Source organism: Phlebotomus papatasi, chromosome 1 (genome assembly GCF_024763615.1).
Source record: "Phlebotomus papatasi isolate M1 chromosome 1, Ppap_2.1, whole genome shotgun sequence".
Classification (NCBI taxonomy): Eukaryota; Metazoa; Arthropoda; class Insecta; order Diptera; family Psychodidae; genus Phlebotomus; species Phlebotomus papatasi.
Genome location: NC_077222.1, coordinates 94,551,527 through 94,576,598, shown reverse-complemented (window position 1 = coordinate 94,576,598; position 25,072 = coordinate 94,551,527). Strand labels below are relative to the sequence as shown.

Sequence of the window (25,072 nt, the reverse complement as noted above, 5' to 3'; positions counted from 1 at the left end):
TAACAGAATTTCAAAATAGCTAATTTATAAAAACTTCCCAGGCTGACTCTGGAAGAAAGCGCGTCTCAAAATGTAGGCACTTACTTTAGGGCCTTGACAGACTTGAGGATTAGCCGAGAGATGGCTTAGCGTAATTATATTCGAAATAATGGATGGTTAAACCACATTTCTATCATTTACCACTAAGCCGTCTCTCGGCTTAAGTTCTAAGTGTGTCAAGGGCCTTACTTAGGTACCTGCAATGCACCTTTAAAAGACCGAGTCTCTCGTATTAATCTCCTCCAATAGTTCTGGCGCTTTTTCGCCATCTCCCCCCAGCACCTCAGCACCACCAGTTGTTTAAGGACACTATCCACTACTTCCTTCCATCGTTTTCTAAGGTGTCCTCTCATTCTTGTTTCTTCAGGCTCACCGTTCAATAGCTTTTTATGCATCCTTTCAGCTGGAATTCGCTGGATGTGTCTCAGATTGCTGATTTGGTGTGCTTTTATGGTGACCATAATGTCTGGCTCCTCATAAAGGAGTTCCAGCTCATGGTTTTTCCGGATACGATACTCTCTATTAACTGTTTCTCTCAGTATTAGTCTCTCGAAAATCAATAGCGATTGCTCTTCAGCTTAAGTCATCGGTACTACCTTTAAACCGTAAATGACAATGGACCTCACTATGGTTTTATATATTGTGATCTTCGATGACCGGGAGACGTTTCGAGAACGGAACATTATTTATAGAACACGGGAGCACTGATTCCCAGCTTCCAGCTGAAATCCGCTTATTGATCTCGATCTTCACACTCACTGTCTCAAAGAGTACTCATTGGAGAGTTTCACCCATGATCTTAGCTGTATTCCTTCCAGTTCACTGTCTAGAATGCCACTGATCGCACTCTTGACAGCACTTTATATTTGGTTAATTTCCTATAGTCTTCTCTCCCGAAGTATACGCTTAGTATAGTTAATTTCTTGGAAAAGATCAAATTGATCAAAGGGTATTAATAGAAAGCGTTCTTTACGGTCATGATCTTTTTGAAAATATTTCAAGTGAACCTTTTATTTATTGTTCAAGAGAAACAATAAGGATAATTCTTTATCCTTTATCTTGATTCTAAATTATTCAGCAACTCTGCCTTATAGGTATATAGAGAAGGGAACTAAAGACAGTTGTGACATTCATATGGTAGTAAAAGTTTTCTTTCTTGGCATTTTATAAAGAAGACAAAAAATGCATAGAAAATGTGAGAAGAGAAAGACAAGTTCTATCGCGCGATGCGCAAATAAAGTCTATAATAGATAACTAAATAGTTGTATGTATACAATTCTGGAATGAAATGACATAAATAGAATGCTTTAAAATCAACACCGGAGGAAATTTAGTCACTTGCACAAGAGGAGAAAAGGAAGGCAATGAATTTGTCACTGTCTTGGGATGGGAATGAATGTGATGCTTCTCCATTCCATCTTTCTTCCATTCATAATGTACTCAATTTTAACATTTGTATATGCATATGCAAGAATTTACTCATGAGTGTGGGCAAAGAAAGTGTCATGGATATTTTATTGCAAAAGGAACGTTGAAAATCAATTGACTTTGGCTGCTGAAGAAGAACCAGAAGCGATGTTTATGTTGATGTTGGTTGTAGAATTAACTGCTTAATGTCCTCAATTGTGGGTATATTGCGAGGGTAAATAGTACAAGAATCCCTAAAAGTTGTTCTAATAGCATAATTCTAAGACAGAGAGAGAGAGAGAGAGATTGGGTTTAGAATTATGGTATTATAAGGAATAATGTGAGAATAATGGAGTTAATTTATGTGACAGCACAAGTCAATCTTATTTCGTCACACATCACAAATGAAATTATATGCATACATAATAGGTTATTTAATAAATTAAAGTGCAGAATATTGAGGGGATGAATCTGTTTCGTAGAAATTCTTTTCTATTACAATAAACAGTCCATAAAATGAGCTTCACGCGAAAGGCGGCACGCACCAAGTTTTGTTACTAATTTAGGGTAAATGCACCTAATTTCGGCCAGCTTGCAATTTCGGCCACTTCTTTTCTTCCTCAAATTTCCATGAATCTTTAGTTTTTTTTCATAATCCTGAGATTATACAAAGTAAAAAATAACAGAAATTACGGTTCGACAAACGAGATGATGCGAAAAATGCTTTGGAAGAATTCCGGAAGAGCAAGGAACTATGGGAATCAAGGTGTCCGAAAAATTATCCAAAGCTATGTATATGTTTTTATTATTTTAAAAAGTATTAAGATTGATTTTAGAGGAAAAAAATACGATAAACTATCGATAAGTTTTTAAGCAAGACTCCTTAAAAATAAATAACAAAAAATTAATTTGTATTAAAAATTTCAAACTCAAGACTTTTGCACTTACATGAAACCTGTCCGAAATTTGGTACAGTTACCCTAATTCGTGTTCTTTCCGTGCTTCTTTCCTTCTTCACTGTTGAAATTAAGTGAAGAGTGGAAGACGAACAAAGAACCTCAAGTTTAATGGGGTTTGCAAAAGACAAACAATAATTATATGAAAATTCTGATAAATTATTGATAAAACATGGGAGTATGTAGTGAAACCAGTGAAACATTTTCGTATTATTTTTTTTTTTAATTACACGGTCACACAAATTCACAATTGACTGGACTTGTAATTTATGCCATTTTCATTGATTCTTTTTTGTACACGTGAGACAATATATTGTATGGTGTGTGTTTGTTAAATTTTTATGACGAAGGGTGAGGCTAAGAACACTATATATAATATACCATTGAAGGCGACTTTACTCTGGTTTAGTTGAGAATATTTCATATGGGAAAGACATAGAAATGACTCATCGTGAAGCAGAATAGATTGTTTGGTAAATATCACTCCTCAGAGGGTGATCTTATTTAATGGAAAGTAAAATGAGTTGTTGTTCATTTTCCTATAATTTTTAGTAAATCAAGATTTGGGGATATTTTAATTTTTTTGTGGTATGAATTAAACTAAGTGGTAGAGCATTCGGTCTAAAATGCAAGTGTACCAGGTTTGAATCCACTTTAGGCCACAAGAAATTTTCTCATTAAGGTTATTCCAATTTTCCGTATGCATTCATTGATTTCCCCCAAACTAAATTACATAAGGCATAGAGAGAGGTGGGGCTATACTAAGCTAGGGCTACATTACAATTGTTATTTTTTCGCTAGATAAATAAAACAATTGTGTATCTGAATTAAATTATAGCTATGTTTAGCTTCCTTTAAAAATATGCAAAGATAGCGTTTTCAAAGTAACCCCAGCTCAATGTAGCCCCACGTTCCCCTAGGTCTGATAAACTAATCTAAAATAAACGGAATCAAGGCTAGCTAAAAAATACTTTGTTCAAACTGGTTTTGTGTTTTTTAATTTCATATTTTTTAAAAGTAGTACTGAAACGATTGCATCTTTAAACCGCTAAAAGTAATTTTAGGCCACGCCCACTTTTTGGGATGTGTTATCTTACACTATGATATGCTCTAAAAAATATTCCCTTTTCTTATAATTTCGAAGAGTGCGTGCTTTTGGTTTGATATAAGAATTGGACTTATTGTTCTAAGAGTCGTTCGACCGGATCGCTTCGCACGGTAGCGGGGGCAAGGACCGCTTTCATTGGTCCCCAACCTGCTGTAGGGATTTCCTTGTAAATGAGGAAATATATTAGGATAAGTGTGCCAAATTCCGGCCAGCTTGAAATTTCGGCCACATTTTTTGTTCCTCGAATTTCAGTGAATTTTTAGTTTTCGCGTACTCTAGAAATAATACAATGCAAAAAATAACGAAAAATGTCGATTAGACAAACAAGATGATCTGAAAACGACACTCGAAGAATTCCGGAAGAGCAAGGAACTATGAAAATGAAAGTGGCCGAAATAGGCCACCAATGTTATGTCAACATTTTCATTCATTTTAGAATATATTAAAAATGAATTTAGAGAAAATAAAGACGTTTGACTGTATACAAGGTTCCAAGGAACACTCCTTACAGAAAAGTAACAAATCAATTCAATTTGTATTAAAAATATTACATTTCAAACTTGAGACTTTGGCGCTTGCATGCAATTATGCCGAAATTTGGCACACTCACCCTATACAGCAGGATTTATTAAAACTTCATCAAACGGAATGGGCTGCGATGAAAGATTGTCATGTGTCTAAGCTGTAAGTATATTACCAATTTGGATCAGAAAAGAACAGTGTACATGATGGGAAGTCCGTCAGATTTCTAACCTTCTAACTGGTCACTGCCTAAACAAACATCTGAATAGGATGAGTAATGGGTGTCCAACGGTCACGTACTATGTGTGCGATTACCCCAGTTTATGTAAGATCAGACGTGTATTGCTGGGTAAAGCGGTGCTGTCTGATGAAGATCTATTGAAGCCGCCCTATCTAATAGAGTGCTGGCTTGAAGGATCTTGACCTTAATAGGGATTAATTTAATTGGGGTTGAATCATGAGCTCAAATGGAGGTCTGGTTGCAGCGGTTCCTCAAGGAACCGCCCAACTATAATTTAATCTAATCTAAGAGTCGTTCGAAGTTTTCTTAAAACTAAAACAAATAATACATTTGATTGAAAGTAATTTATTTAAGTAAAGCGATAAAAATTCAAAGAGATACCTCCTGTAGGATCTCACTAGTTTAGTGACACAGGTTCCTTGATTCGAAATTTTTATAAGTGTTCTTGGATTAATAAGGTATTTGGTAGCCTACTATCCTTACTATTCTTAAGGCTGAAATGAAACTTAGGAAGAAGAACACTAAATAAACATCTTCATCAAAGGATGGCGTTCATAGGCAATCCATCGGACTTCAGTATTTTTTTCAGTACGAAAATGAAGGGGGCGTGGCTTATATTGTTTTCTAGGATTGTTTATTTAGGATTTCAATATTGTTCTTTTATCGAGCATCAAATTTTTATTTTATCCTCAAGATAAAATAAAATAAATGCAAGGATTTATCAGAAATCCTTGCATGGGAATCACCCTGTATTAAAAGGAGAACAATATCATTGCGTGAATTCAATTTGAGGTGGAAATTTGATATCTCTACCGAGAAACAAGGTGGGAACATTTTTCCCTAGAAATCCGAAAAACGCACTGAAAAAAGATTTTTATTTTGTGGTAAAAATTTGGGGGAGACCAAAGTTTTCTAATTAAATAAAATAAAAGATCGGAAATAGAACATGGTTAAGTGATGAACATAGAAGAATCAACCTCAATTTTCAGAGTGCTATCATGCAATAAATTTGTCCAATTTTGAAAGAAATGAGGCAGCAAATGGTATTAATGAGAGAAGAAGGTAATAAAAAATCGTAAAAAATTGTGTCAATGTAAGCTTATGTGCCTAGGAAACAAAGAGCAGAGGTATATTCAGAAGATTTTAGGTGTGATGTATATTTTGCGAGGGAGATGTGGGTACATAAATAAAAAGAGTTGTAGAAAAATTATGCGACAGGAAGTGAAAAATTATCACAAAATCTACTTTGAGGCACCCCTACCTAACTTTTATGGTCTATTTTGTGATGATGTATTTGATGGATTCATCTCGGAAGCAGCATCACCCACAATGGTTAATATTAATATAAAAATCTAGTGTTAGTTTTTTTTTGGGAGATGATGCATCAGTGTGGAAATTATGTGTGTGGTGTTTATTCAACGGATTTCATCATGTAATCTCTGCATTTCTTTTCATTATGTTTTTTTTTCAATGGCGTGAAAACACGTGTCAAAAGATCATTTTTCACATTTCTACTCTGTCACACACTCCTCAATTTTTGAGTGCTTCCTCCGAAAAGTTGATGGGATTTTGTTTGGTTTAGGTTCTGTGAGCGATTTTCATTAGGTTTAACTGCAGATTGTCAAGGAGTGTGTGAGAGAGAGAGACTTTATCACTTTTCCATAAAATGCTAAGAAGTGCGCGTAAATGTTGCACAAAAGTCACCAGAAGCCAAAAATGTCATAATTGATTTGATGATCGTGAGACGCCCAGTGAAAGCTCACAGTACCAAGAAGGTGTTTCTTTTTTTTGCTTAAGAGACGGAGGAACTTGCCGGGATGCTGTTGGAAGCATTGTCGTGTGTGAATTGAGAAGAAATTTGTTAAGAAGCAGACGAGAGTGCACCTTGAGTTTCTTCGCCTCCACAGATGTTTTGAAAATTGTCAATATAAACGTCTTTGGGAGCAATTGAAATTATTGTTTGTCCAATTGATTAAACATGATTTAAAGCTATTGGTAGTTATAGAATAATGTGAAGGAGAAAATAATAAAAAAAGGTTTTATAGGGTTTACTAACTTCTTTTTGCCACTTTGAATAATCATAGAAATTTTATTTGACTGCAAAGTTTTACATAATACTTACAGTTCTATTTTCAGAAACCATATGTGTCGAAATATTTAAATGGTTTCTCAGCTAACTTTTCAGTATAGTTACTTAATCTTTTAAGTACGTGTGGGATACCGGTGTCCCAAAAAAGACAAACCTATTTTTCCGACACTTTGGAGGACCAAATATCTTTTTTAAGTATAAAAATGTTTTTGCTTTTGAGACACCGGTGTCCTAATCGGTCTTGAATGGCTAACCCTTTTATTACGAGTGAGACACTGGTGTACCAAAGGAAAAACCTTTTTTAAACTATTTTAGAAGACAAAACTGTCTATAGTTAAGAAAAAGTTTTTGTTTTTGTTTTCGGGACACCGTGGTCCCCGTGGTCCCACTCTTGCTCAATTATTTAAGAACGAGTGAGACACCGGTGTCTTATGTGTTTTTTCATTATAGAAAGATAATTTGTTTTCTGAATAGACGGAGTAAGCTTTTTTGGGACACTTGTATCCCAATTGTTCTTAAAGGGTTAAAGTGTTAAAGTAACATTTATACTTATTGTATAAAATATACCACTCTTCCGCCATTCGTAAGAATTAATACAATTGAATCAAATTAAATTGTAATCTAAAATAACTATCGTTATATCCGGTTAAAATGATTTAATTTGTCAGGTCTGGATTTAAAGACCTTTCAAATGAATTTAAAGTTGTCCCAATCGGTAAAGAAATACGCTCTCTAGAGTCTTTTAACCTTCTGACTTTGATAAATGGCCGAACGTAAAGTTTATAGATACAGGTAATGTTTACATGCGGATCAGTATCTGTATTAGTTCAGTTCCTGTCTAGATTTTCTAAATAAGCAATTTCAGAGATTTTTCATAATATATTAGACAAATGCTATAAACATTACAATACTAATATTAAGTAAAATTTTTTATAAAAATATAGGTTATTGAGAAATCACAGCAGTTAAGCCATGAGATTAAGCCCTAGGTCTGAAGCTCGTATAAGGAAAGTTCATTTGAATTTGATTGCATTTGGTTTGAAACACTCCTGCAAGACAATTCACGGACGAAACTAAACGCTTTCTTTTTTACTGTTACAATATGATAGGTCATTCAATACGTCCAAAGGATGAATAAGAAAAAATTATTTTTGATAAAATGCGATTTTAGTTATCAAGAATAGGCCGATAAAAGTCGATACACTGTTTTCAATGACTATTTTATATTATTATTACTTTTTATCCCGTTCGAAACGGGATCTTTCGAAAATAGTTCAAAATTGGCCATAATTTAGATTTTAGTTCGTTATTTTAATAAATTTTCTAATCTGTAAACCATGTAACCCAATTTCATGTAATTTTGGTTTGTGTTTGGGTTTTCGGATTTCATCGAAAGTGAGCAAACGCAGCAGCATGCGCTAAGGGATTTTTCGTAAAGGGTAGTGTTCTATCTAAAAACTCGATATTTTTCATTTTGAAAACGAACTTAAGTAAGTTACTTATAAGAACTGTTACATGACAGCGAATGGTCCAATTGCTGTCAAATTTTGAGACAGATCAAGGGAACACTTATTGGAACTTTAAGAAATCGTATCATGACCAATTTCCACCCTATTCTGTATCATTTCGGATATGAAATTTGAATATCTATCCTTATAGTAAATTTTACAATACTGAAAAATCTCATATAATTTGTATTTTATTAGATAAATTAAACAAATTTCAATATTTTGGCGAAATTATCAATAGGTGTTTCTTGCTAAACACGTATCCCTTTGATCGTATGTGTCATCCTTCGCACTTATTGAATAACCTGTTACTATTATATTTAAAAATCTTTAGTCTTACCGTTTAAATTCAAAGAACCTTACGGAAATGTATAAGACGAAAATTGAATTGAGTTTATTTTCATCCCATTCTTGATCTTTTCAACCATACGTCCTATTACGTTCACTGGTTTCAGTGCTGATTTTAATCTCTCGAACCAAACAATGAGTATGTTCCTTCTTCAATGGATATGTTTTACATCTTCATTAGGGCTAGACCAGTCAAAAACAGGGAGCAAGATTATAAGCTGATCAGCTGTTCGGCAATGTTTTATAACCTACATTCTTAGTTACTCATAATCATCTAATAATAATATTGACACAATGTTCTATGGAACTTAGGCTCCGCAAGGGGAACTAGGGATATCCATTATTGTTTTTTTCATAAAACGATGGGGTTGTATGTCCCATGACCCGTGGAATCAAGTGCAATGAAGCTCACTGGACGCAATTCGAACACCTTAACGCCAGAAAAATTCCTGGTAACCTAAAGGGAATTCGAACCCATTACACGTACATAATAGACTGAGTGTTCTACTACTTGATCCATTAAGTGCCTATTATTTGTAATAAGCAAGTGTTTTAAGTAGCTGGCGGTAGAAGATACCTATGATAACTTACCACTTTCCGGCCATGTCTAAGTTCAGCTAAACATTATTTCTACCAACGTCATTTCAATTAAGTGGAAATTAAGTCATTAATACGATATGGCCAAAAGATTTCCATATCTTTAATAATCAAGAAATTTATACTGTAAACTTTTTTATGTTGGTCAATTAATATCTCAAAGCTCATTCAAGACATCTATCTTAAATTAAGTATCCTCACAGAAAAAAAATGCTGCAAAATCTGAGACATTTGCAACGAGTTAATTTTGCCAATAAAAACAGAAATCATAAAGGGGCGGTAAGATATTTACTATAGCGAAAAGCGGTTATGCAACTCTACACTTTTCCCCATCATCTTAAAGTGCATGTGAATAAAATTTCTCTCTTTGAGCTCAATTCTTCATTTTATATATATATATATAAATTCATTTCACAATATCAAACATTGTGAGTGATTATCATCCTCAGGTGCACTCTCCAATAGGTTGAACAAGAAGTTATAAATTTTAACAGTTTCTCAAACTCAATTTCAAAACAATTAAATTGATCTCTTTGGGCGAAGAGAGTGAGATTGAGAAGATGCCTTTGGAGTGGATTTGTTATGAAAGAAAAAATGAGTAAAATGAATGTGTCAAATGAAAATGTGGCTTTAACAAAATATTTTATCTCACAATATTTAATTGTTTAATCTTCCTCTATGTATGAATGGTTGTGGTGCGAGAAAAAGTCATTAAGGGGCGTTAAATGTGGATTTAGTACCATGTTTCTGTAGGTACTCTTGAAAGGAGAATGGGTAAATATGTATGAGAGCTAATACAACCTCTTGTGAGAGATAGGACTGGGTTCATTTCGTATTTAAGAATTACCGAGACGAGACTCAAGCCAAATATAGGGTTAGTCCTGGAATAAAAGTTGTTACATTGCCCAATGGTTCAACTTTTCGTAACGAAAAGTTGGACCGTTTTGCCCATACTCCTTTAAAGAATTTGAGTGAAGAAGCATAAATTCTTCTCTAAAGATAACCTTTTAAGTGCTGAGCATCTTTCTGTAACCAACTACAAGCATTTCAATCTGATGATGTTATGCAATATATAAATTGGTTTTGGTTGCTGATGGAGGAGTGCACAAGAGTGTCCATAAGTAGTCAATGCAGCAATTGACCATAACACTGTATCAATGTGATTACATTGACTGCGAAAAGTTGTTCATTGCTAATGGAGGTGTCTGGAGCTGCAAATAGAACTAATTGAATTAAATGCAAGGTGATCAATGAAATTGCAATGCAATTTACACGTTAGTTACTTAAAGGTCTCCTCTCTTTCTTGGTCATTCATTGGGATGATTATGAAGATCAAAGAGCAAGGAACGAGATTCCATTGTATACTTTTTAGCTGTTAGGGGGAGACGCTATGAAGAAGGATGATTGAGAAAACTTACTGATCTGTCCGAATGATGACTATTGTGAGTTTCTTACGTTGGAATATATGCTAGGGGGAAGAAGTCAAATGAGTAGTATAATTGAATAATGAAATCTCGATGTTGATGACCTAATAAAAATTTAGGAAGAATGGACAAAAGGCTAATCATAAATACACACAGAAAAATCACTTTATTAAAAGCAATTTTCCTTTCAAAATTTTATAACAATAAAACTCTTAGCAGAAAATTGCATTTAAAATGCCATTAATATTCCTAATATGGTAAATATAGCCCAAATTATTACACATTAAATGGGAAGTATATTGGTATAAAATATACCAGCAAAAAAGATCATAAAATTCTGAGAGAAAAACGCTTGTAAAAGCAAATATTATTGGCACTTAAAAGATCACCATCAGTAATTTGCATAAAATATTTTATAAGTTGATATTTTGATCGATTACTCATAGAGTTATAGTGCAAGAGAAATAGTTTGAGAAAACCAATAAAGGGACCATTTTTAAGGGAATAAATATATCGCTTGTTCCATTACATGGTATTCTAAGTGCTTTATTAGATGTTGAAAAATTTGATGAAAATATTTGAACTTTTTGAGTGAATTTATTGAATTGAGTGATCTTTCGAAATATTGAATAATTTTAGCTCTGCCTCAGTAATTTTCTAAAATAATATGATGAATATTTCAAGAAATTCAATAAATTCAATAAATTTGAGATTTTTTTTATGTTTTTCTACATAAAATAGTGGATTGAAGAACTTATTTAAGTATTTAACGGCGCTGCGACCAATTGCTGGATTTGGCCTGACTTAAGATCCGTTGTAACTCAAGCCAGACGTACCTAACATTCTCCTAACATAAAATGATTAATAGTTGAACACAACGAAAGTCGGACATAACGAAGGTCGGACAAACCGAAAGTCGGACTATGAAAGACGATTTTAGCCCACAAATATAAACATGAACTTCTTCCTAAGTGGGTGGAAGTGAAGCACCTTTAAGAGTGGGGCACCTTTGAAATTGAGCTTTTTCGTGATATAATTTAGATGCACAAACAGACTGAGAAGCTAAATTACATTATGATATGGCTCAGTTCCACTTAAACATAGGAGAAAAATCCCAATTTTCAAGGTGCCCCACTTTCAAAGGTGCCCTACTTGCCCCTGTCTCTCATTTCAATTTTTTTTCCTATTCCGCACTCCTAATATACTGGCGTCCTGATGCATGCCGTCGGTCCATCGAAACATAGAATCTGCCCCTGAAGACTTTCCAGACTGGGTCAATTTAATCCTTTCAAACCAACTCACCAGAACCTATTAAGGTGTATTTGCTTAACGACGGTAACTACTCGGTACCGCTCTTACGCTTTATAGTTGTATAGGCTCTGGAATGATTCCTTCTGTCAAACATTACCAGGAGTCCGCAATTGTTTACTGATAAAAAATGTCTCAGAAAGACTGACAGGATCATAGTCCTATATAGTTAGACCTTTGTCTTTATGTTTAACGTTGTGGACCGAAAAACTTTTGAGTGACTGAAATAGGCCCAGTTAACCTTCAGTAGCCGTGTGCGGACTTTTATTGAAATTTTGTTGCCAACCATATCGTGGATCCAAGGTAGATGAAGTAGTTCAAAACTTCAAAGGTGTAGTCCTTCGTCGTAGCCCCTGTTTGATTAATGATATCTGCAGTTACTAGGTACGAAAAAAGGTATTCAAAAGTATGTAGGAACGCCTGTTCGGTAGGGAACACTTTTTGGCAATTTCGTCAAAATACTGAAATGTATTTCATGGATTTCATGTATCCAATAAAATACAAGTAATTTGATGTTTTTTCATCAATCTATCATTTCCTATAAGGTTAAGTGTTCATATTTCTTTGCCTATATGTCCCAAAATGGGATTCCAATAGGTCCTGACACGAGTTCTTAAACTGCCAAAAGGTGTTCCTTCGACCCTACTTTTATCTCTAACCGTTTGGTCACTCCAACATAAAATTTGGAATTTCGGTCAGAGTTTCGGTTAAAAGTCGGACACTTCCCTTTACATTTGATTATGTTGATGCTTTTTCCGTACACTCAATCAGAGTTTTCGAGCAGAGGCAATTTATTTTTATTACGTCTTATGACATGAAAAATGCCTTTTTCTAGAATATATACATTCAGTTGTTTGCAGCGAAAGATAATTGAACAAAACCATGTGAGTTCAGTCGGAGATCTCACCGCCCAAGACCTAACGGTATTGCATATTACGCTACTAAAATAAGGATATTATAAGTTTATAAACAGGGGCATGACATTTCCTATGTTTCCCATATGTTTCTAGCGAGCCGAAAAAACTTTTAAGTTCATTAGCTATTTTCTGTCATTGTAGAATGAATTAGCAAATAATACCAATACAAAATAAAAGCCAATTTATTATAGAATAGGCAACCGAAAACCCCAAATTGGCAACCTACGTAGTTTTGGAGATATCTCGTGAACTGTGTACGAAAACAGGAAAAAATTTACACTAAAACTGGTCGCATTTTTCAGAGCTAATGTCACCCCCCCTGGTTATAAGGATATTAATGCTGATATTGTGATTATTTTTTTTTTTTTAGTTAAAGAAGAAAAAACCGTTATTTTACAAAAGAATGACTTGCTTAGCTTTCTTAGTTGTATCCATTAGCCCGATCAGTCATAAATGACTGGCTTCTCTTATCCTTCGGTAAACATTTGCTCCGTTAACCCTAATATTACATGGGAAAAGGGATCAATTGTAGAAAATCGAAAAAAAAAAATTGATTAAAACATTATGTCCGACTGTTCAACTTCGTTGGTTGGACTATTGAATTGTTGTCCGACTTTTGAGTGGTCGATATACTACTATACTCTCTCTTTGAGTTCTATCAATAAATGAGAGTTAACGAGATGATTACTTTGAAAACAAAAAAAGATTTTTTTTTCAAGTTCAAAAGTTAAAAAGGCTCTAGCGGGCGCATTTATGAACCGAATTGGGTTATGTTTGCGCTCGTTGGAAAGGTCTTGGAATTTCCGATAAAACTGAACCAGTTCCAATCGCTTCTGAACCGGTTCATAACTGATAAATATTTTTTTATCCGAAATTCAATTACATTACTCCTAAGCTATATTGGGTAATATTTTGAGTGATTTATGAATCGCTTGAGGACCAGTAAACGGTAAATGATGCGAAAGTATTTTTGAGGTATATTATCTAAGTCAAATGGCCTCTACACACTAGGAACAATTTTTCTTTAAAAATTCCTTTTTAAAGAAAATTTGCCCTATCCTTGTAGGCAGAAAAGTCAGATTTTTTTTTAAATGGCAATTTTTTGACGAAAATTGCTTCCAGTGTATAGACACCATAAGGCACGAGTTCAAGCACTTCACAAATCCTGATACGCTTTGCCGCCCCCTCTTAGAGCAGATCTAGATTTAATTCACTCTCACTAAAATTCCAAAACAAAAATATGTTTAGAAAATAAAAGTTATTGTACGTTGGGCATAAACGGTTAACCTGGGCAACTTGTAAAATTTTAAGATCGAATTCTATGAAATGGAATGGTTGATGTATTTTATGAAATGGAAAACAAAAACATAAATATTTATGAGATGATTGATCTGCGTGGAGATCGTGTGAATATTTTGGCGGAACTATAAAAGGGAAGTGTCGAGGACTAAATAAAAGTGAGTGGGATTGAGTTGTCACTGGGTTTCAAATGATCCTAGAAAGAAAGAGTATTGCTGGGAGTGTGAATGTGGGTGTGGGCTGAAGAGGGAGGTGTGTGATACATCTGACCACCTGGGACAATTATATAGCTCCCATGCGGTCAATTCTTCTGTGACTGTCGAAGTGTGGAGAGATGCTTCCGACTGTACTGGACTGAGATCAGCATTATTGTGAAGTTGGAATTGGCGGTGTGCTTGAGAGTCTGGTCTGGTGGATTGGCAAAAGCGCGCCACAGTGTTGAGTCATGGTTCAGTGACTACATTATATTGTGGAAGTCCTCAGCTGGTGGCTCGTCTGCTGTGGATGTTTTTGTGCAAAATAGAAACATTTTTCGCCATTTTATTTACTACTGTTAAATAGCAAAAATTCTTTCATGTAAGTACATAAATACCATCGCGGCGATTTTGAGATTCTGCACTAAAAGAACATCCTCAGCAAAGTAAAATGGGCTTTGTCTCTTGGAGAAATTCTACGGTAGAGAGAGATACTAGATAGAATTAAGTCTACTACGGTGAAAAAAAAAAGATAAATGCATTTTGTGTTGTGAAGAGATTTTACCGGGAGATGTGAACTTCTTGGGTTTTGTTATGGTTGATGGGGAGAGAAAATTGTCAAATTCGCGGAAATAATTGCAAAGAATGTCTTAAGCACAAATTGTTCATTGTCTTCTTCGTCTTCGGGATAGATGGAGAGTGGTGGATTCATTAGGCATTCCGTGAGTTCTTGTTTATACAAGGGGCTGTCTTAAATCCACTGGAGATGCTATTTCATAACAAAAATCAGTGAATGATGGTATTCAAGTTGGAAGTACAAGAGGTAAAACTTGTGCAAAAAATTCCTCTTTAATTGGATTTTGCAATGATCACCTTCTTTCACTTCTTTGGCAAAAGAAGTCTCATTGAAAAGAAGTTTGCCATTTGATAGACCGGAACTGTGAGAGAGTCTTATTTTAAATGGGAGAAGGGGGAGGGACGAGGGCTTCCAATCAATATTATATGGGAAAAGTCTCTCTTTGACGCACAAATTGAAAGTGATTTGTGCGTCAAAGAGTAAATTTTATCTATAGTGGTCTGCAGCTGAAGTTGCGGTAGTCTGGCAATTTTTTTTTACCTTGCCTATTTTTTCTTCTGCCTTCCCATTGAATATTCCCAATAACTGGAGGAATATGTCTCGGTTTGCATGATCATGTAAGAAACGGCGGTACATGGGTGGTGTGGTGACCAAAGTGGGTGGATGCATAATAAATGACCAGTATCGTTTGAATTTTCACTCTTAGTGGACGTGTGTTACACTCAAATCGTGATACACTGGCAGTCTTTCGTGTATTTTATTGAGGAAATTGAATTAATATCAGGGGCTACCTTTCATTCCATCATCATCGCGCAATAATTCCCATATGGACTATTAATGGGAAAATACTTGGTATACGACATGGTGAATACCGCGTTTTCAGTTCGCAGCTGGTATCAGCTGAGAGGGAAATGCAAAAGATATCCCTGATGGTAACGATGACGACCCTACAATATTGGCGGGAAAAACACTGAATTGAATTTATTTTTTTTACACAACTTCTAGAACAATACTATGCGAGAGTTTTCTACTACATTTTATTGTTGCGTTGTGTGCAAATTCACATACTTTTCCTTGTTTATATTTTCTTGTTTATTTTTCTCAATAGCACAACAGGTTGTTTGGAAAGTTCTTATAACTATTTTCTATACCTTTGGATATTATGTATGTGAAGTGCAATGCTTTGAAATTTTATCGGTTGCATCTGGTGGTTTGATTTTCCTCAAAATATTTTTGAGAAGAACTTTTAATTGTAATTTTTAAGTAAAATAACTCATAAAATGTAGTGACAGCTGTCAAAATGACCCTATAAAAAATCTGCGCCATTCCATAGGAAAATCCCCAAGAAGTGCCATCACTTTCTCACCGAAAATTCTCCAACGGGTACTTAGGGAAAGTAGGGGTAGGCCAAATAACAACCCATCAAATCATTGCTCTACCTGCCGATTTTACTCGAAGGTTTTTTGAATTCTAACGGTATATTCTAGTACATTCAGAGAAAATCTGTAGATTTTCGGCAGAATTTCTGCGTAGAAGATCTGTAGATTTTCGGCAGAAATTCTGCCGAAAATCTGCAGATTCTCGGCAAAATTTCTCCCTAGAAAATCTGCACAGCCTCCATTACTTCACAAAAATATTGTTAATTTATGAAGAAACTGTAGAAGTTATAAAGAAAATGGTATGCTCTGCTTAACAAGCATTACCGAGTACACATTTTAGATAAGTAAAAAATGCGAGCAAAAATACTAATTTCTTAAAAATCGCCCATGGAATGGTACAAAAACACGAAATTTAGGTTGACAGTCTGCTTAAAGTTTTCACTTCACTATTCTCTACTTACAACACGGCGTCGCAGAATTCTTTATTTTATATAAACACTGTGATATCACCAAGAATAACTCTATTGAATTTTGCAAACTTCAATGAAAAATATTCCATCTTTTTAGACACAACTGTCTGGAAAGTCTGGAATGTAGATAAAAGTCCACAGAAAATCGGCAAAATATCTACAGAAATTCGTCAGAGTATGCACTAGGATTCGTCAGAAAATCTGCAAAAAATTCTGACGAATTTTGTCACAAGCCCAAATAAAATTCGTAGGAATATCTACAGATTTCTCGGCAGATTTTCGGCGGAGGTGTAGATATTTTCTGCAGAAATCTTAAAGATGTCTGAGGAAATTATTTGACGGGAAAGCTTAATTGGCATGTAACACAATAATTGAATTGAATTGAAAACGGTGATTTATATAAAGGAAATCCCGGGGAACTTTCCGGGAATGGTGAGGAGAACTGAGAGATTTTACCCAGGGATATACACGTGAACTCTTGTGAAAAAGTCAGGGGTCGGAAAAACTAGGGGACTGTTCTCAAAGAAATCTCTGGGAACCTTTCGGGTAGGATCGGAAAAATTGAGAATAATTTTTAGGAAAATCATTGGGAAAACCATTAAAAAAAACCCCACATATTTTCCATTCTTTTTTTTAATTTTTTTCTTTTGGGTCTCTTCATTTTTTTCTTTTTTTTACCTTTTCCTTTTTATTACTCAGTTGATGACTCTTATGTATTATGCCCCTCACACGGCTGCTTGAGTTTCTCTATTCATTTATGAAATACTCGATGTTCTATATGCACTTTGCAACGAAAAAACCATCTCGCCCGGAGTATAAGCTTAACTTTTACTGAATTTTCCCCAGGATTTCTCTTAAACTTTCCACGAAATTTTTATGTATCTCCGGAAGAAATTTTCCCCTTCCGGTGAGAATTTTCCTCTCGATTTCCTTGGAAAATCCTTGAGAATGGTCTGGAAAATTTGGACTTGAAGAAATCCACCAGGAATGGCCAGGGAATTTTCCCAATCAGTATCAGGAAATTTCCCATTTAATGCCCCAAGAATGTCGGTAGAAAATTTCCCATAAAATTGGCCCTTGAATTCATCGGGAATTCACTGGTAGCCAGCGAAATTTTCTGATGGAAATTTTTAGCGAAAATGTTCCAAAGGAATTCAATGGGATCTCTTTGAAAAATGTATACACTTTAGAGGGGTAATTTTTCCAAAGATTCCACTCTAGTTCTCGTTGTTGAAATCGTCGGAGGTTTTAAGGAGAAAAACCCTGACATAAATATCGAAATATCGGTGGGAAATTCTAGAGAACGATAAATGGAAATTGCACATAGAAATTTCTCTAGGAATTCCATTGGAATTCCCTAGAAATTTACCATGTTTTCCGAACGAAGAAAATTCCAATGGAAATCCATATGATCTTGGGAAATTTTCACTCTTTAGTTTGTAATTCTGGAGCAATTCCATTCAAAGTCCTATGATGAGTAATCTTGGAGACTTTTGGAGGAATATTCCTTTGGTACCTGGTGAAATTTCTATAGGGAATCCCTTGATGAAATTTCCTTAGGGTGAATTTTGTTATGAGGGTTGTATTGACAGTTGTCAAAATTATTCGCATATGCAGTTGTGAAATCGCTTTGACAACTGTGAAACTTCATAAAAATACTTAGCAACAATCTAAATGGGGTTCGTGCAATTGCTTTGTTGCGTAAACTTTTTTTTATAATGTAATAATATAATTATTTTATAATTTTTTTTGAATTGTTGTTATACCAAATTCAAAATAATTTGAAATTCCATTGGAACAACGGAATAATGAATCAGGCTTTATAAAGATTATAAGTATCTATAAACTTCAAAAACCTTAATCCAAATTGAAGCAAAGCTACACTACTTTATAAACAACTTTCCTTAATCGTCATCTAGAAATGATCTTATCAGTTTATCACTGATCTCATGAATTTTCCCACGACATCTTACGTTACTCTTTTTATAATTCTCTTCGACATAATTATAATCATAACTTTTTGTCCACGGACGAGCATTGTATAAAAATTTTCCAACAGCACTTAACATCCAAGAAATAAATATACAGATAGAGATTATGAGAAATTGTGCAGAAGAAGTGCACATCTAAAAATGTTTTACTATTTTTTTCTTCCTTCTTGCTTCATTTGGGGCTATGTACAAGATTGAAAAAGGGGGGAGAGACGAGGCGTTTACTAAGTAGCTAATAATTTGCAATATGATAAAATAATGCTGCGCATTGCATGCAAATTCGCCCGTGAACAGGTTTCGAAGAGATTGTGATGTATCTTCTCTGCCTTATACCACGACGTGGTCGTTTTCTGGGTCTCTCATCGGAGCTCTTCAAATAAAACGCATCTCCCAATTAAACTGTTCATCGAATTGCAATGTGGTATGAATTATGCAATGACGAAAATTATACATGAAAAATTTATGGTATACGATTGGTTGTTCACTGATAATATTGCCATGTGCTGCTGTTGGCTTTGTTCGTACAAGAAGGAAAAAATATCAAACACCAAAGTGGTAAATACACGATGCGGTTTAAAGAAAATTTTTCACAAGTGTTTTGTTCTCTGATGTTCACTCTTAAGGAATTTTCACTGAGGCGAGTGTGGAGGAAAAAAGTCATAAATTTTGAAATCATTTCTAATTTTGTACTTTATGCACTTCCTCTTTTAATCTTGCGGATGCTTTTTGATGGAAAAATAAGCACTTAAAATTTCTTGAACGAATCATTGATTACGGGAAATATTTTAAGATTTAGGTTTTATTTAGATTAGAAAAATGTATTAGACACTTTTTGTACGATGAAAGAATTTATGCTCTTTGACGGTTGTCAAATTTATATTTTTTAAGTTTGGAATATCTTGACAGCTGTCATGGCCCTTAAAGACGTCAAATACACTTTGACAACTTCAAAATTTAATCTATATATTTGGTGTTGGATGTAAAAATTGTAGTTTGTTTCATAAATTTACAAACATTTAACGGAAATTACTCGTACATCGTACACTTTGACTGCTGAAGTAATTAGAAATTAATTTGAATTATATTTTGACAGCACTAAGATTTTCTGTTCTATCATAAAAATTGTACTTAAACTTTTGGCACTGGCACACCTTTTCAATTGCGTGAATTTCAACCGAATAAAATTTTACCTCTTACTGTTTCAGAGTGAAGTAAGATATGTGTGTCTCTTTCCGTCAAATGAAAATTGAAATTGAAATTTCAGGACGCTGGCACATCTTTTCAATTGAATGAATTTCAACCGATTGAAATTTTTCCTCTTACTATTTCAGAGTGAAATCTGATATAGGTGTCTCTGTCAAATGAAATTTAAAATTGAAATTCAATTTCAATTTTCATTTGACAGAAAGATACAGATATGTATATCTTATTTCAGTTTGAAAGAGTAAAAGGGAAAATTTCAATCGGTTGAAATTCACTCAATTGGAAAGGTGTGCCAGCGCCATTAGAACAGAATTACCATACAAAAATAGACATTATCAAATATATATTTTATTTTGACAGGTGTGAAAATTACATTTCAGAAGATATCAGTTTTAAAATTTCACGTTCAATGAAAATATTTATTTTCTAATATAAAAAGTATTTAAAAACATTTGACATCTATCCATTATCATATTAAAAGTTATTTCGGTTTATTTCTTAATTTCAAAAACAGTTATTTTGTTTGAAATCAAAACGATTATTTCATATTTAAAAATTTTACACTTTCGCAAATGTCAATTTGGTTTTTAATAAATGTTAGAACTGCACTTAGCCTATTTGCAGAATTATGTTTTGACAAATCTAGGAATTGCACTTGACAGCTGTCAAAATTTTATTAAATTGTATCGTTTTAAGTCGGTTTTAACAATGCGTAAACGGATGTAATATTTTTAATAATTGTCTGATTTTATTTCGACATCTGTCACAATGGTATTTTGACAATTGTCACGGTTGTATGTAACACACAAAGATGCAAAAATCGTATTTGACATTTGTTAAAACGTTTTATGTCTATTGAAACAATACTTAAATGAATGTAAAATTTGCTAAAATGCCTACCACAATTTTACCTTGACATCTATCGCTATAATGTTTTGACAATTGTCAAAGTTGTAAAAGGCGCTGATGTAAAAATTGTATTTGATAGTTGTTCAATTGTTTTAAATTTGTTGAAGCGATATTTAAGTGGATGTAAATTTGATATATCTACCAAAATTTATTCACTATGACATCTGTCAGAATTATATTTTGACAATTGTCACGGTTTTATGTGACAGGTGTGGCAGGCACAGGTGTACAAATTGTATTTGAAAGTTGTTCAATCGTGTTTTAAATCTGTAGAAGCGATGTATAAAGTGGATGTAATTCGAAATAAAATTTACGAGAATTTATTTACTATGACATCTGTCATAAATATATTTTGACATTTGTCACGGTTTTATGTGACAGGCACAGGTATAAAAATTGTATGTGACAGCTGTTCAATCGTTTTAAATCTGTAGAAGCGATGTTTAAGTGGATGTAAATTTGATATAATATCTACCAGAATTTATTCTCTATGACAACTGTCACAATATTAGTTTGACAATTGTCACGCTTTTTATGTGACAGGTACAGGTGTACAAATTGTAGAAGTATTTGTTATCTGTTGAATCGTTTTAAGTTTATCGAAACAATGCTTAAATGCAAGTCAAGTTAATATAATAATTTGAAAGATTTTCACTTTGACATCTGTCAGAATTTTTTTTTGACATTTGTCACGGTTTTTCTGTGACAGGCACGGGTATAAAAATTATATTTGACACCCATTACATCGTTTAAACCTGTTGATTGAAACAACGCTTAAATAATGGAAGTCAAATTTGCTATAATACTTACAAGATTTTTATTCTGAGATCTGTCATTTTGACAATTATCAAGGTTGATACAGGTGTCAGAACATCTTTGACAGTTGTAAAATATTTTACTACCGCATCGATTAAACGATGATGACTCACAATTCCTTTTTGCTTTCTTTTATTTATGTTCTAACTTTCTTTTTTTAATTTTCTTTGCAGAGATTGTCATAAAATCTCAACAGAAGGAGATGGTAGCCCCTTGCTAACCATCTACAATGGATGTTTTTGGGTTATAGAGAACCGAATTGCAAATCGGTGTCTCTCTCACCTCAAAAATCGCACAAAAGTATAGACTGAGAAAGAATTTTTTTTTTAAATTTTGTAAAAGACGTGGAGGAGAGTCAGAAGCAATTGGAAAAGGTAATTACAAAGTGTTGCTAGAGCAATTTTCTTTCTTGCCCTAACCATAAATCTCACATTGATGAATTTCCACATCAAAATATTTAGTTATAGATTTCCGACAAGACGAAATTCATAGCTCTTTGGAAAAGAATATTGCTCAAGGCGTCTATGGAATTTTTGCACATTATACATTACAATACACACAAATTATTCTTGAGAGAAGAGTAGCAATCAAGATTTAGAAATAATTCACAGTACCAACAATTCAGTGTGACTACTAATTGACACACTTTAGGTGAGTTTTTTTTTGTGTTTTTGTTGGATAGGATTTTGTGTGTTTGGGGTATTAAATATTTAGGTTTGCAGAATCTTTCTGTTGATTGTGTTTCAGAAAGGAAAGGAAGAAAGCAATAAAAATTGTTAGTATCCAACTGGCAATTAGAGTCGACGAGATTATAGAAACGGAAGGAATAGGACAAGAAGTGGAAGGAAGAAGAATCAGCGTGAAATCAGCGAGTTTCTCAGTTGATATCTTTCCTCAGTGATTCATAAACGTTGCTAACTTGGGAGACAATAAAAGAATAAGGGAAGTTGTCGACAAGTTTAGCGAAGAAATTGCAAAAATAGCCAGTTGAGGGACGAGATTTGCTGAAGTTGAAGAGTTGAAGAAGCCAGGGCAAAAAAAGGGAGTGCTGAGAAACGCAAGAAGAATGCAATGGAGAGAAGACAGAAATAGCCAAAATACGTGGCATTAGGAAGGTTGGAGAGGAATAATAAGACGAGGAGGAGAGTGGAAGAAAGAAATCAAAGTGATTTCATCCATTTCCCTTGCAAAGCAAGAATAGCAAGGAAGAAAAAAAAAAGAAGTGCAAAGACACCAAAGGGTCAGGGGGAGGAATTTTCTGCAAGAAAGGCTGAAAGATTCAACACTTTGTTATGCCAGTCATGAAGCCACCATCGGTGGAAACAAGTCAAACACAACAATCTACATGTGCCATAAAGCCTTCCTTGTCCATGACGTCACTTCCGCCGCCCAATGGGCAGCATGAGAGTGGCGAATTGGCGAGACTCCGGATCGATAGACCCTATCACAGTCTCAAGGTTAGTTAAAACTTCTAAACTATTATTTTTTTCCTTTCAGCAGAATATCCAATTTGTTTTCTAATTAGCATCATTTACGACAGTTTTATTTGATTTCAACCATTTTTTATTGCCACACTCTGTCACATTCAGAGTATAATGAGAACCAATACATCCACAAAAACAAGATCAGATTAGAATTTATACTTTGTAGACGCTGCTTATTTTGAAATTTATATTTAATCGGAAAATTTGTCAACCATTTGGCAAATTTATGGCAAGTATGGGAATGCCTGAACATTTAAATTTATTGACCTTAAACTTGTTTTATAATTTCCGGAGGTCTTCCGGAATTCAAAGTTAATATTGCCATTTGTGGTGGTTTTATTATTAAATCGTGAGTAATTAAATTTATTTTACAAGTGAATAAATTTTAAAAGGAAAAAAAATGGGAATATTAATGCCACAGTAAATAATAAAGCATCTGTTTATTGGAAATTCATCGAAACTTTAATTTTATTTCTAGACAATTAGATTTGCCAATTTAATTGGTTTTATACATCTTTCTTGCCCAAAAAAAGTCGTACGTCTGGGAAGAAATTGGAAGTTATCGATTGTTTTTGGTAATAGTAAATATTTCACGTTTGAACAAGGGGAAGGTGGGGCTTCTTTGAGCTGTGGGGCTACATTGTTATACGATTTTTTTCGCCTATTTCTAAATGAAGCTGGTCCTTGCAATTATTTTATTTAGATCCACAATTCTTTAGTTATCTTGATGACATCACGTTAAAACCCAATTTCCCCTATTCCTCAACTTCTCTTTTTCTTCAAAGGGCTCCGGTGGATACTTAATTACTGAAAATTCTTCTGCAATTAACGTTTTTAATTTGAATTTGTTTTAAACTTTTAATGTACAATGTAAGGGAATAATGGCTCTGTTTGGTAATAACTTTCGAAAGAGACAAAGTCATTCCAAAAGCCAAGCCAAACCTATTCGAAAATCGATTGGAAGTCTAAAGTTCACATATTCGCCACTTTAGCGCTGGCTGTTCTACCATTTCGAATTTTCGGTATTCTTCACACTTCAATCATCCACAATATCAAGTATGTAAACATTTACAGCGAAAAGTGAATTTTCATATAGTTTTGTGGAATTTCAGGACGGCAGAACGTTTGAATTTCAATTGTTTAAATTTTTGTACAGTACAGGTCGGTTTTAAGTTTTCGAATTTCTTAACAATTTTTTTTGTTAAGTTTTCTCTGATATAACTTCGATATAATAACGTAGGGAACAGTTCTTTTCGTTCTACTACAACTGTGGATTTAATTCCAAAAATAAAAAAAAAATAAAATTAAAAAAAATTATTACCCATTTTACTGCTCGAACTCCACAGAGAGCAATTTTTTTCAACAAATCTTAGCGTTTTAGATGATTTGTGAGAAATGATATCACGCTGTTCCTTCGTCTGCACTGGTAAAAATAAAAGGATCAAATTGATCTAAATGTGATCCTTTTGCAAAAGATGGATCAAATTATCATGTTCTGTTATGATAAATGTGCATTCAACGTTTGAAATTTGATCCATCCTTTGCAAAAGGATCAAATTTGAATCAATTTGATCCTTTTATTTTTACTAGTGTGGCCATTACTACGCCTAAAGGTCAAGCAGTTAGAGATACGGGCTTGGGGTCTTCGTGGGACCCTCGCATAAGTCAACCATTAACATGTTGCTCATTTTCCCCAACCACTCCTATCCTTCTTCTCCAAAACCTTTTAGCGTTTATCCAAGCGGACATTTCGTCTATATACGAAAATACCGTTTAATTCTTTCTAATAACGATTTTTCAAGGTCAAAAGGGTCAAAAGTTAAAAAAAAGGATGGTAAAGCGTTAGAGACTAAGTGAATTACTCTAACTCACGAGAATGACTTCGTTGAAATTGAAATTGAAAGAAAGAGACTATTCTATATATTTTTGATCTTTGATTTTAAGTAATTAAACTTATTTCTGACGTATTTGAAGGGGATAGGGGGTAAATGTAAGGAAAATGAGTGAAAACTAAGAGATTAGTTTCGAGATAAAGTAATTTTGGGAGGGTCGTCGAAGACCGGAAGTTGATATCTCTTACCGTTTGTTTTTTATATGGGTTAGAAGGGTCAAAACACCAAAAAAAACCGTATTACGGATATTTTACCGATTCATTACCGATTGTGACTCCAAATGGAGTCATGTTTGCGCTCGTGGGAAAGGTCTTAAAATTTCTGATAAAACAAAACGGGTTCCAATCGGTTATGAAGGTTATGAACCAATAAGTAATTTTTGCCTGAAAATCAA

At 34.0% G+C, this 25,072-nt stretch overlaps 1 protein-coding gene across 6 annotated transcripts in view; it reads left to right on the top strand.

Annotated features, from left to right (window-relative positions):
• The window catches only part of LOC129809796 (klarsicht protein), a 261,812-nt gene that overhangs the window by 85,082 nt on the left and 151,658 nt on the right, over nt 1-25,072 (top strand). For 3 of the 6 annotated variants that reach the window (XM_055859892.1, XM_055859886.1, XM_055859889.1), the window contains 3 exons: nt 21,476-21,676; nt 21,764-21,953; nt 22,050-22,759. In XM_055859892.1, the coding sequence (XP_055715867.1) occupies nt 22,595-22,759 (165 nt within the window). In that variant the 5' untranslated portion in view covers nt 21,476-21,676; nt 21,764-21,953; nt 22,050-22,594. Of the gene's footprint in view, nt 1-21,475; nt 21,677-21,763; nt 21,954-22,024; nt 22,760-25,072 lie in introns of all 6 variants that reach the window. The other 3 variants (XM_055859888.1, XM_055859890.1, XM_055859891.1) reach the window with 2 other exon arrangements.